Source organism: Salvelinus fontinalis, chromosome 21, assembly GCF_029448725.1.
Source record: "Salvelinus fontinalis isolate EN_2023a chromosome 21, ASM2944872v1, whole genome shotgun sequence".
Taxonomy (NCBI): domain Eukaryota; kingdom Metazoa; phylum Chordata; class Actinopteri; order Salmoniformes; family Salmonidae; genus Salvelinus; species Salvelinus fontinalis.
The window spans coordinates 15,507,085-15,519,970 of NC_074685.1; the positions used below are offsets into that span (position 1 = coordinate 15,507,085).

At 42.8% G+C, this 12,886-nt stretch overlaps 3 protein-coding genes and 1 long non-coding RNA gene across 9 annotated transcripts in view; 2 read left to right on the forward strand and 2 right to left on the reverse strand.

Annotated features, from left to right (window-relative positions):
- Positions 1 to 2,526, forward strand: part of LOC129818312 (high affinity copper uptake protein 1-like) — a 25,020-nt gene extending 22,494 nt beyond the window's left edge. For both annotated transcript variants that reach the window (XM_055874076.1, XM_055874077.1), the window contains exon 5: positions 309 to 2,526. In XM_055874076.1, the coding sequence (XP_055730051.1) occupies positions 309 to 510 (202 nt within the window). In that variant the 3' untranslated portion in view covers positions 511 to 2,526. The remainder of the gene's footprint in view (positions 1 to 308) is intronic.
- Positions 2,307 to 3,476, reverse strand: LOC129818313 (anaphase-promoting complex subunit CDC26-like). The gene is made up of 2 exons (XM_055874078.1): positions 3,392 to 3,476; positions 2,307 to 3,157 (listed from the first exon to the last, which is right to left on the reverse strand). The coding sequence occupies exons 1-2, from the start codon at positions 3,470 to 3,472 to the stop codon at positions 2,972 to 2,974; spliced, it is 267 nt and encodes an 88-aa protein (XP_055730053.1). The 5' UTR covers positions 3,473 to 3,476; the 3' UTR covers positions 2,307 to 2,971.
- LOC129818314 (uncharacterized) lies at positions 3,425 to 8,679 on the forward strand. Of its 5 annotated transcripts, XR_008753926.1 has the most exons (7): positions 3,946 to 4,045; positions 4,376 to 4,811; positions 4,951 to 6,030; positions 6,251 to 6,339; positions 6,537 to 6,625; positions 7,470 to 7,573; positions 8,550 to 8,679. It is a non-coding gene; the product is annotated as an uncharacterized LOC129818314 (long non-coding RNA). The 5 variants fall into 5 exon arrangements; XR_008753929.1 differs by lacking the exon at positions 3,946 to 4,045 and adding an exon at positions 3,425 to 3,517 and having other exon boundaries at positions 4,376 to 6,030; XR_008753927.1 differs by having other exon boundaries at positions 3,945 to 4,045; positions 4,376 to 6,030; positions 6,478 to 6,625.
- Positions 8,680 to 11,861: 3,182 nt separating this feature from the next.
- On the reverse strand, positions 11,862 to 12,886 carry LOC129819108 (RING finger protein 224-like). Its single transcript, XM_055875678.1, has 2 exons — positions 12,629 to 12,886; positions 11,862 to 12,228 (listed from the first exon to the last, which is right to left on the reverse strand). Exons 1-2 carry the CDS (start codon positions 12,884 to 12,886, stop codon positions 11,926 to 11,928), a joined length of 561 nt encoding a protein of 186 aa, XP_055731653.1. The 3' UTR covers positions 11,862 to 11,925.

A 12,886-nucleotide genomic window follows, 5' to 3' on the forward strand; every position in this document is an offset into this window, starting at 1 on the left:
GTGAGTTAGACGACCATGCAACAGGACTCCTTACTAACCGGACACATAGTAGTACTGCAGTGAAGTGGTCCATTTTACACCCCAATAATGAGACTTGAAGACATTGCAGTTCAAAAGGGCTATGTGCTCCATATCAACTTGCAGTAGGAAAATGTGAAGCCTCACTGTATGTGGTGAATGTTGTGGACATAACAGGAGTTTTTAAATGGCTTAGTTTGCCACTAACACCTAACTTGCAGAGTGCTGTCAATTAGTTTATTTGAAAACATGACTTTTTTAACAATCCTGTTTCCCCCTCTCCCCTGCAGCCAGCGGATGCTGAGTATGGCACACTTGCTGCAGACGGTGTTACACGTCATCCAGGTGGTGGTCAGCTATTTCCTCATGTTGGTCTTCATGACCTACAATGCTTATCTGTGTATCGCCGTTGCAGCCGGGGCAGGTGTCGGATACTTCTTATTCAGCTGGAAAAAGGCTGTGGTTGTTGATATCACCGAACACTGTCACTAATAGCCCCCCTGGTCTCTCTTCATCCTCCTCCCACACACACACATGCATACATTCACACACAGGTATTCTCCATTTAATCCCCATCCTCATCATGCATCCAGTTTTATATACATTTATCTTATTTGAACGGTTCACTTTGTCACACGTTGCTTGATGGAAAATGTGAATTATGACTGAGCTTTTACATTTGTGACATTCAAGTCTGTCCTTTTAGTAGGTCCAGAAGACTATCCTCGCCAACTAGCATGTTGGTATTCCAAATGCTGGCTTCAGTTATACCAACACCACTCCTGTCTGGCTCCACAGCTCTGTCAAGGGCCAAACATCCACTTCCCCCAGTTGTGCCATTCTTCCATTCCCTTTCTGTTTTTGTTATTGCGCAACAACCAGTGCAGGTTCATCCTTGTAGCACTGATGCTCTAGGCTCTTCTGCTCACAGGGCTATTTAAGACCCTTACAACAACCTCTCTCATTGAAGATCATTGTGAATAGGGCCCAGAGTTTTTCCTGACTCCACCTGGGCTCTAGTTAAAGCCAATGTGTTCTTCTGAAGCCTAGTCATATCTGCATTCCATCTGGCAATCTGGCGGCGGGAGCCTAACAATAATCAGTGTCTCTCAACTACAGGAGTCAAAGGTCATACTTGGGATTGTGTGGAGATTGTAGGGCAGCTTTGGCTGTATGACTGAGCCTTACTAAACCCTTTGCCTTAAAGGAGGGAAACATGACAGCCTAGGCCAACTGTAGTCTACTGACAAGTGGCAGTGCTATTTTAAAGAAGTTTGTCCAGTGGACAAGCAGTGAAGTACAGTACATTTACATGTCATGTGATTATATACATTAGTGTAATGCAGCAGACCGTGACAACCTTTGAACCCCTCTTCATGATACACACTGCTATGCAGTGTTCAATTTTGGTCGTTTATGAATGACAACCTCATTATTTAACAATGACACTTGGCACTCGAAGGCTTGATCTGACACACAAATGTAAATTGACTCTTGTACATCAAGAAGCCAATGTAAAATGTTCATAATATAACTTGGGAGTAACTTTTGGTGCATTCATTCAATAGGGTTAAATTAGTTAGCATGTCAACACAACATGGATACTAGTGTCCTTATTGGAGCAAGTGCTCAGATCCCAAGGACAAGCAGGGAACTATGGGAAAGTACGAGGATGGATCTAGTGCTTTCTCAGACCTGCCTAGTAACACATGATTACTGCACCTCTTGTGACCTATCGGTGCTTACGCCTCAGTTCACACTGACAGGAGGGGATATCGATGAAGTAGAACCTAAAGAGAAAGTTGTATATTTAGTTTGTTTATCTTGATTATAATTTTTTTCATCTCTGAGAAATGACTAGTAAATGTTGCAGTTGCCTACGGCTGTGTTTTACACAGGCAGTCTGATTCTGATCTTTTACTGATTTATTTGGTTAAAGTACCAATTTGCGGAAATGTCTGTCTCTGTAGACAGGCAGCCCAATTCTGATATTTTTTTTGTTGCACTAAGTTAATTGGTCTTGACCAATCAGATCTGGAAAAATATCGGTTGTAGAAAGATCTGATGTGATTGGTCAAAAGACCAATTTGTGAAAAAAATATCAGAATTGAGCTGCTTGTCTAAACACAGCCTTCGTGATGTGCTGTGCCTGGTTTGGGGGTCAAATTCCTAGTTGCTATAACTGGATTTAACTGCCGCACACTCATTGCATTACAATCAAGCCAGGGACATTAATAGTTAGTGTATACTTGAACATATTATAACTGTTTCTGCTTTACCACATGGGATCATGTATAAAGATGATTTATTATTATAGTCTACTGTACAAATTGAGCGTTGAAGTTAATGGGCCAAAACAGCAGTGGGAATCTGACTGCCACTCCAGCGCAGCAACAGTGTGAACATTACCTGGACTGTTAAGTCCACGGACATGTTTGTATAGTATGATGTATTTACAGTGCTGTAATCATCTAGAGAAAACAAGTAATAAATGGTATCATTCAAGAACTGTATGTTTGATTCTGTTGCATTCTCATAATGCATCCTTGAAGGCCAATAAAACTACAATCATACCATTGTAAGTAATAACCGATTAGTTATGAAGTCCATTCCATCTTGCCCCAAAGATGCTACCTTCACCTTCCTGGGAGTACCAAGTCTGGATTTTTGTAATAAAGGAGGGAAACCACTACAACAGCTCCCATTAAACATATTGTACAAAGGCCACATGCTTTGCATCGCAAGTCATAACATTTCAGGTAAATGCAACAACATTACTTTAGAAGATGTGTGTTATAAGCTAAACGTGATCCTCAAACTACACATTTCTTTGTGGAAAGAATTCTGATCTCAGGCAAGCACACAAGTATCCCTGACCATGTCAATAGCATTGTTACTGTGCCATCCACACACCAACAGTTTGAGCAGTCTCGTTAATGTGCCCATTAGGAACCTAAAACTGCAGGTTTCCAAAGAGTGAGGGCAAGGTGTTGGGTTTAGGATGGGGCTTGTATCCTATTCTCTCGTTGATCATCTGGTCCCGTGTCTTCCCATCCCCTGTTCCAACGCTGGCCTCCACCATGTTACTAAACGTAGCCACACCAACAACATCCACTTCATCGCTCTGCTTTTTCCGAATCTGAGAGGGGGGGGGGGGGGGGGGGGCGTAGGTGGTTAGACAAGTTCTGGTATATGTAATTTTTTTATGTGCTTTTCTGACACCCAAGGCGCGGATTTTATGCCAATCATCAAGCGTTTCTTAAAGTTACTTTAAGAAACTGGTAGCAGGCAATCCATCAACAAGGCAAAGCCTCTTTATTATGCCTTTATACCTGCAGATAGTACATTTGTCCATGATGCTGTGCCTACTCACCTCAAGCTCTTTCTTGACACTCTCAAACTCCTCAGTGTCATCCAACTTCAATTCCAGACGGGTGGGCTTTCTGCGCAGCATATTATATCCACCAATATTAGCTGTGAAGCAGATGTGCCCAAGGCTGTAAGTACTAACTTCTACTAGATGGCTAAAGGCAGAAAGGCGACAGATCAATTATCGAGTGTAATAATATGGCTTGCATTTGCTAAATCACTTATTTAGCTATATACAATTACTAAACAATAGTTCATGTTAGGCTACCAAACAAATGAATCACACTCAAATCTCTTTGCAACAACTTGCTAACGTTACTAGCAAGCTGTGAAGCTTACATAAAAGACTAGTGACAGGGCAAAATTGAGCGCGCCATACGTCAATAATTTGTCTCGGATCCAGTGGTACTCACAAAGAAACAGGCTAATCGTTCATATTTGCTTACATTTTGTTAATGTTTATTTGGACAGCAGTAGCTAGCTAGTCTATCCCTGTAGAATCCGCTATAAATTGAAGGGCTTCTGGGTAACGTGTGGGTATGTTTGACCTCCTTTCCACTAGATGTCGCTGTGAAATGTGAACAGGCAACCAGATGTGTTTTGATTTTGCTAGCTGGTTGCGGTCCTGTGTAATTTCAAACCCAATAATAAAATACAGGTAAATTAATCAGCTTAAATGTTGAGCGTTTTGTCTATTTGGTGATGCTTTTGGCAAACTGCTGAGTGTCGTTCGCTAGCTAGTTTATCTGACGTTAGCTAGTTAGTCAACGTGTTCTTGTGTAAAGACTAACGTTACTTTACAAACCCCTATGATTTGGCAATGTGTCCTAGCCATTTGATTTACTGAATAGGGAGTTGTCCATTTTTTGGTCAGCAAATTGATAGTTAGTGAACTACACACTTGTGTCATTAAATTGAGGTGGTTGGCTATCAAGTTCTCATTCCATTCATTCATATCTCTGTGTGGCTATTGTTTACTCCCGGACAGTATCATTCATTGTGGTGAATAGCTGGACCAGACATAAAGACCAGAGATGTCTGACGAGGATGAATCTCCGCTGGTGAAGAAGACCAGGATTTTCTATGGCAGTCTGGAGGAGAAGGAGAGGGAGAGGCTGGGACGAGAGTCCTCTGGGTCATGCAAAAATTCTGTCAAAGCAGGCATTGAGGCTATCAACATCAACTGTTTATGGTTGGAGTCATATGTATGTGTGTCGATTAACTCAACTTACTTTTTCTCTCTCTTCCCTCAGGTCCCTTGATCTTGAGGAAAACGTGAGTGCCAGTCTGAGGTATTGGCTGACTTTGAGCGCAGAAAGCGAGCGAGATAGTCACAGTATCCAATGAAGATGCAGATGTAACCGATGTGAAATATCCTTCTGCCAATTTAGCCCGAACTCCAAAATGCTTGTGACTGCCTCTTGGTGAGTCCCTCAGTCTCCTCTCATTGCACTGCACAGACAGGAATGGTCTTGATGGTGTTTTATATCCATTTAGCCATCAAATAAGCATTTGTAAGAAGAATTGTCCTTGTCGTCCTGACTTGTTTTTTGTTCTCTCTAGGAGTGGCCTGTGTAAACTGTGCAATGTTCGACTGCACCCTTATCCGTACTCTTCGGGCTTAGAAGAATATCTTATTTTTCACAATCATTTGATTGATTTGATTGCAAGAATGTTAGCTATATGAAGTAGCTAAGAGAACATTCAATTGTTGTTTTGTTTTTAACCTTTATTTAACTAGGCAAGTCAGTTAAGAACAAATTCTTATTTTCAATGACAGTGGGTTAACTGCCTTGTTCAGGGGCAGAAAAACAGATTTTTACCTTGTCAGCTCAGGAATTCGATCTTGCAACTTTTCGGTTACAAGTCCAACGCTCTAACCACCTGCCGCCCCAGGTAGCCAAAGATTATAGGGTCCCCTAAGAAACACTTATCAACACTTAAGGTCCTTGTCCCTACCCTTACCCTGTCTTTAACTCCTCCCTGGCATTTTCATTTGTTCTCATGTCAAACAACACTGTGTTTAAAGTGCCCACTATTATATTCTAACTATAGAATTAGAATAATCATTCTATTTCCATGATTCCAACAGTTCACCTATGTGTTTTGCTCTAAATCGCTAGTACAATCGCAACGTTTGGCTAAAAATAAGGCCTACATTGTTTGCCCATATTGTGCAGCCCTACATGGCAGTGTGGAAGTGATCTCAAATAAGTGCAACAAATGCAGAAGTTTATGAAAATGCAGATTTCTTTGAATTGAACAGTATTTATATAATCAAAATGGAGAAAGACCAATTGAAATCACTTAGAATGTATGTGTTGCCACCGTAGGGTCACGCACTACTCATGAAGAAAATGTTGAACTTTCATTATTCAAAAACATAAAATACTGTTATACTGTCCTTTTTATTTTTATGCAGTGATATGCTATTTTGGCCATATCGCCCAGCCCTATCCTGAATGCTAAATAAGTTAATCATTTGATAATGATAATAGTTATTTTCTTTTCCTGTCCTCGGGCCACAACACCTACGTGGGGGCCAACTGTTTCCATCCTCAGGCCACTCTGACTCTGGAGGACTGATGTTAACATGGCCTCCTGTGCTGCCAACGGCACCGTCAAACTCTGGAGTCTGTACAGGTCTGCTCTGGTTGATATACTGTGTGTCTGTCTTTCTGTGTTTGTCAAATGAGGGAAACTACCTAAAGTTTGATCAAAAATGATTCAGGAGAATATGGAGAGGGGTTGAGAAAAGCAGTGTATGTTATCATAAACAGTAGCTAACTGAGCTGGTGAAATGACTGGTGGCGATTTTAAAAGGCCTGTTGTGTTGTAACCATGGTAACCCCTCTCTCTGCAGTGATGAGCCTGTAGCTGACATCTAGGGCCACTCCTGAGTGTAGCACGAGTAGCCTGGCACCCCTGTCGACGCTTCCTGGGCACCACCTGGTGGGTGAACTTATTTGTAAACATTCTTTGTTCTATCATTTTCAGAATGTCTGATCCAGGCAATACAATAAAAACAAAACATGATCACTTGCACCAAATGTCTCAACTATAGCCATAGATTGATGTTACTCTCGTCAGACTTGTCATTCGAAATTAATCTGAAGTGGGGCTTAATCCTCACTCACTCACTCCTGGAGGCCCAGGACGAGGTCCTGCACCAGGAGGGACACAGTAAAGAAGTCCACGACCTGCACTTCCAGCCTGACGGCTCTGTGGTAGGCACTTGGTAAGATCTCACCGGATATACTATGAAGGTCTGTCAATTGTCAGTAAAAAACATACATTTTTGTGTTGTCTTTTGCTTGTCTCTGTACATCCTGTTGCAATGTATGTTGCCAGCGAATCAAGTGAATGGCTGGTCACTTTTGTAGAGTATTATCCCATCCATTATTTCTACAACAAACCTTCAGATAACTGGGATCTCAGTGTCCTCTCCAAAATGAAAACATTAGCTAGAAAAGGCTTTTATCAACCCCGTAATTGAAGAGCTGTCAGGTCACAGAGCATATCTATATTTGGCCTATAGAAGGGAATGGGGGCTTTTGGGAAAACAATGGTCTTATTCTGTGATTCAATAATTTGTTTAATGAAGGCCAGTAGATGTCCACCCAGTTATCTCAATTAGAGGCTTGGCAGAACGAAGAGCCTCTCGGTGGCTTGCTGGATTTGAATCATACAGGGATATTCCCTTCAAGTCACCTTTTAATAGCATGCTGTCTTACACACACTTCCCAACTCTCTCAGTGCACAGTGATCTCATACATATAATCAACTCAATCTACTGCCTGAGCAATTTGGAGGACTGAGAAGGTTTAGCAGCTTGTTATGCGATGTTATAACCTCAATTAAATTAAGGCAGATGCAACAACTGGCTCCATGTGACACGAGCTGATGTGTTTGTGTACAGATCTATGCTATTGTTGGAAAGTGTCTTGACTGTTGCAAGTCAGTCAGCACATATTGGTTTATAGTAGAAGGAATTACAGATCACTATTCACCTCTCATCTACAGGACTGTTAGTTGAATCCTAGTTTGCCTCGGTATACAATATTAATCTACCTCTCTCTCAGGGGTCTGGATTCGTTCGGGTGTATTTGGGACCTTCGGACCGGGCGATGTGTGCTGTTCCTGGAGGGCCATCTCAATGAGACAGCATTGACTTCTCTCCCAACGGGTAAATTACATGGTAGATTCTGTGTTAATGATATCTTATGGATAGGGCCAGATAATCCTGACCGTGTGATCTAAAACATCCTCTCACTGTCAACTCTGTTTATTTTCAGCAAACTTAACATGTAAATATTTGTATGAACATAAGATTCAACAACTGAGACATAAACTGAACAAGTTCCACAGACATGTGACTAACAAATGGAATAATGTGTCCCTGAACAAAGGGGGGGTCAAAAGTAACAGTCAGTATCTGGGGTGGCCACCAACTGCATTAAGTACTGCAGTGCATCTCCTCCTCACAGACTGCACCAGATTTGCCCGTTCTTGCTGTGAGATGTTACCCCACTCTTCCACCAAGGCACCTGCAAGTTCCCGGACATTTCTGGGGGGAATGGCCCTCACCCTCCGATCCAACAGGTCCCAAACGTGCTCAATGGGATTGAGATCCGGGCTCTTCACTGGCCACGACAGAACACTGACATTCCTGTCTTGCAGAAATTCACGCAATTTATTGCCCTGGCCACATCTGCAGTCCTCATGCCTCCTTGCAGCATGCCTAAGGCACGTTCACGCAGATGAGCAGAGACCCTGGGCATCTTTCTTTTGGTGTTTTTCTGAGTCAGTAGAAAGGCCTCTTTAGTGTCGTACGTTTTCATAACTGTGACCTTAATTGCTTACCGTCTGTAAACTGTTAGTGTCTTAACAACCGTTCCACAGGTGCATGTTCATTAATTGTTTATGGTTCATTGAACGAGCATGGGAAACAGTGTTTAAACTCTTCACAGATCTTCATTGTAAAGTTATTTGGATTTTCACGAATGATCTTTGAAAGACAGGTTCCTGAAAAAGGAATGTTTATTTTTTTGCTGAGTTTATAACTACGGCCCTGGTGGAAACTCCTGGCCCTACTTATTGATGATGATAAGCCTGAGTGTGTGTTTGTAGGTCCAGCATTGAAACTCTTCTCCTCTGTTTAGCTACCACGCAGCAACAAGAAGTGGGGATAACTGTATACTTCTGGCCCTTCTTTGGAAACTGTTAACTAACCTCCAGACGGGCTTCAATGCCATACAACTCACCTTCCGTGGCCTCCAACTGCTCTTAAATGCAAGTAAAACTAAATGCATGCTCTTCAACCGATCGCTACCGGCCCGCCCGTCCAGCATCACTACTCTGGACGGTTCTGACTTAGAGTATGTGGACATCTACAAATACCTAGGTGTCTGGTTAGACTAAACTCTCCTTCCAGACTCGCATTAAGCATCTCCAATCCAAAATGAAATCTAGAATTGGCTTCCTATTTCGCAACAAAGCATCCTTCAGTCATGCTGCCAAACTTACCCCCGTAAAACTGACTATCCTACCGATCTTTGACTTCGGCGATGTCATTTACAAAATAGACTGCATCCAATTTGCTGAGTAGAGTGTTGGAGGCTTTCACAGTGCCATCCGTTTTGTCACCAATGCCCCATATACTACCCACCACTACGACCTGTATTCCCTCGTTGGCTGGCCCTCACTTCATACTCGTTGCCAAACCCACTGGCTCCAGGTCATCTACAAGTCTTTGCTAGGTAAAGCCCCGCCTTATCTCAGCTCACTGGTCACCATAGCAGCACCCACCCGTAGCATGCGCTCCAGCAGGTATATTTCACTGGTCACCCCCAAAGCCAATTCCTCCTTTGGCCACCTTTCCTTCCAGGTCTCTGCTGCAAATGACTGGAACGAATTGTAAAAATCACTGAAGCTGGAGACTCATATCTCCCTCATTAACTTTAAGCACCAGCTGTCAGAGCAGATCACTGCACCTGTACATAGCCCATCTGTAAATAGCCCATCCAACTACCTCATCCCCATACGGTTATTATTATTTTTATTTTTTTATGTTTTGCTCCTTTGCACCCCAGTATCTCTACTTGCACGTTCAGCTTCTGCACATCTATCACTCCAGTGTTTATTTGCTAAATTGTAATTATTTTGCCACTATGGCCTATTTATTGCTTTACCTCCCTAATCTTACCTCATTTGCGCACACTGTATATAGACTTTTTTGCTTTGCTTTATCTTGGCCAGGTCGCAGTTGTAAATGAGAAGTTGTTCTCAACTAGCCTACCTGGTTAAATAAAGGTGAAATAAATAACACCTGTAAGGTGTGGGACCTGCATCACAGGAAGTGCATCTACACCATCCCCTCCCATCAGAACCTAGTGTCCTCCATCAAATTCCAACTCAAGTTTTTTCAGATCCCAGAGACTACCTACTTCACTTATTAATTTCACATTAAATGGATATTTTGGCAATTAGGCCCTTTATCTAATTCCCCAGAGTCAGATTAACTCGTGGATACAATTTTCTTTGTCCATGCTAGGAGATTCCCGTAAACTTCCAGTCATTGTGCTAATGCTAGTTAGCATTGGCTCATGAAACTAGCTCTAACTTCCTTCATATTGGACAGAGACATAAAAATGGTATCCATGAGTTCATCTGTCTCTGGGGAAGTAGATAAAGGGCATGATTGCCAAATTCCCGAAGTATCCCTTTAACTTAATTTAAATTGATCTAGCATATGAACTGAAAATACTTGATTGACCCTATAATGACATATACAGGTAACCCTTTGCACATTTTCATGCCAACTAATATCTCAATGATTTTCAAAAGTTACACGGAAAAGGTTTAGCAGCAAGTTATGTACTGTTTAGCAGCAAGTTATGTACAGCAAGTTATGTACTGTTATATAATTTTTCCCTCTTCCTCTCTTAGCCAATGATGGTCACTTCCTCCTGACCGGGGCCTTTGACAACACAGCCAAGGTGTGGACCCACCCGGGCTGGTCCCCCCTGAAGACCCTCGCGGGCCACGAGGGCAAGGTGATGGGCGAGGAAATGTCCCCTGACGGACAACTCATCGCCACCTGCTCTTACGACCGCACCTTCAAACTCTGGATGTCAGTGAGCAGGGGAGGGAGTATCACCCATAGAAAGAGAATGGCATTCTATGGTACCTTCTATTTCTATGGTACTACCTGTACCACTATTTCTATGGTAATACTGAAATGTCATCCCATACAAATAGAAGATCGTAAATCATGATCTGCAAAATATTAGCTTTTTCACGATTGACGGATGAGTCTTTGAACATCCTAAATATTCTGAATTGTACACTTGTCTGATTTACATTTAGTAGATGGTTAAATTATTTTTGAACAACAACGTTAGTCTCTTGATGTCTACAACTTTGAAGTTGTGGGCATACCTCCTGTCCTTTCTCCCAGATCATTTGTTAAATAATATGTTTTAGGTGATTTGTAAACACATGAGTCAGTTGGTGTCAGAAGTCGATCCAATTGCCCTTTGTCTAGTTTTTAATAAAAACAATAACTCCATATTTTCTTCCATTATTTTACACTTGCACATGACAAAATGGTTACATACAAAATAATGAAAACACTTAAGTGAGTAAATGAGGGATACGAAGTATATTGAAAGCTGGTGCTTCCACACAGGTGTGGTTTCTAAATTAATTAAGGGCCGTGCATAAAAATGCTGGACAGGCATATATTTGAGCTACTATGGCTTACTATAGGATGACAATGCCCCATCCACAGGGCACGAGTGGTCACTGAATGGTTTGATGAGTATCAGTCACCAGATCTCAACCCAATTGAACACTTATGGGAGATTCCAGAGCGGCACCTGAGACGGTGTATTACACCACCATCAACAAAACACCAAATTATGGAATTTCTCGTGGAAGAATGTTGTCTCCTCCAATGGAGTTCCATACACTGGTAAAATCTATGCCAAAGTGCATTGAAGATGTTCTGGCTCATGGTGCTCAAACGCCCTATTAAGACATTTAATGTTTGTGTTTCCTTTATTTTGGCAGTTACCTGTACATGCTCACTCGGATAAATTATACAAAACTCAACCAAATGTGTAAAAAATAATGGACTTTCAACAATCAAGGTACCAATAGCCTATATGTCCAACTGCATAGTTGAAAGGAGGCAGTAGAGGAGTCTTTCGGTTGTAGATGAGGTCATTGAGGTCTTTATCCAGCGTCCCATTTTGAGTGCTAAAACGTTCTTTCTCCCAAGATGTGTGAAAAAAAAATGTTGCTCCCCACACAACTTTGTCAGTCTCGTGAACACTAATGTTCTTTTTTTTCTTTCAGTAGTACATTTTTCCTTGGTCAGATCACACAGTCAGGCCCTAGTTATAACCTATATTTTCCATTGTGTAGCCTTGGAAGCCCAGGCATCCCTATAATCAGTTACAGCTGGCACTGTAATGGGAAAACTGCTGCCCAGATGCTTTAAAAACTCTTGTCATTCATACATGACTGGGCATCCTAGCAGCACCACCAGCAGCAGAAGAAACGCCTGCAGCAAGGGCTCCTGTGGAAGCGAGGCTCAGCCAGTCCTCCATGGTTCCAGGTGGCCTGAGGCTGCTGTATGATGGGATGTTTCCCAAAGGAGGGCTTTTGCTCCAGCTGGTTGCCTAGTTCTCTTCCTCCCTGCTGGGGGCTGGACTTCTGGCTGTCCATGTCAGCCTTGACCCCCAGGAAGGCTGCTAGGTCCAGGTCCAGGGCTGTAGCTCCCCCGCGAGGTAGCGGGGTGTTCTGCCGGCATTGTGGACAGGGGATCCACATCTGCTGGGGAGTAGGAGAGGGAGCAGGGTTGATTGGGACACGATTGACAAACCAACCATTATAGATATTTAGGTAGACTAATAGTTATGACTGCTGTAGCTAATAATGAGCTCTCAATACAGCATTCCTCTTCGAAAAGTGTCTGGAAAGGAATCTGTTGCTCTTTAGGATTGGTCAGGTTAATTTGAGATTATGCATATTAGCTGATCCTAACAAATCAGTTCTCCCCTTTATCAAATCACTTTCACTAAATCAAAGGAACAAGTGAGCTATCTATATCTTGACAAGGCCTAGTCTGTTTGAGCTATTCTGAAAGTGGTCCAAAGATCTTTTGCTTTTTATAGTCCCTAACTGACCAGAGATGCTGCCTCCGTGGGACTGCTGTCGTGACAGTCAGACCCACCTGCTCATTGAGGATGGTGTCAAGGCGTCTCAGGCAGGCCTGGCAGAAGGTGTGGCCGCAGTAGAGCTTGCGTGGCAGCCTCTCAGCCAGGTTGAAGGCACAGAAGCAGATGATACAGTCCAGTTTACGGCTGTCTCTGGATGGTGGAACTCCTCCGGCCGACACACCACCCTCTACAGGGGCCTCTACAGGGGCCTCTGCTGGGGCTTCTGTGGCATGAAAGTCTGGGGCACCAGGTACTGGGGCTTCCTCCTCCAT

Excerpts from the sequence above, each read along its gene's own strand:
- LOC129819108 (XM_055875678.1), bottom strand. The coding sequence starts at position 12,886 with ATGGAGGAGGAAGCCCCAGTACCTGGTGCCCCAGACTTTCATGCCACA. Across the intron at positions 12,229-12,628 it reads ACACCATCCTCAATGAGCAG|CAGATGTGGATCCCCTGTCC; the intron begins GTGGGTCTGACT and ends CCTACTCCCCAG.
- LOC129818313 (XM_055874078.1), bottom strand. The coding sequence starts at position 3,472 with ATGCTGCGCAGAAAGCCCACCCGTCTGGAATTGAAGTTGGATGACACT. Across the intron at positions 3,158-3,391 it reads GTGTCAAGAAAGAGCTTGAG|ATTCGGAAAAAGCAGAGCGA; the intron begins GTGAGTAGGCAC and ends CCCCCCTCTCAG.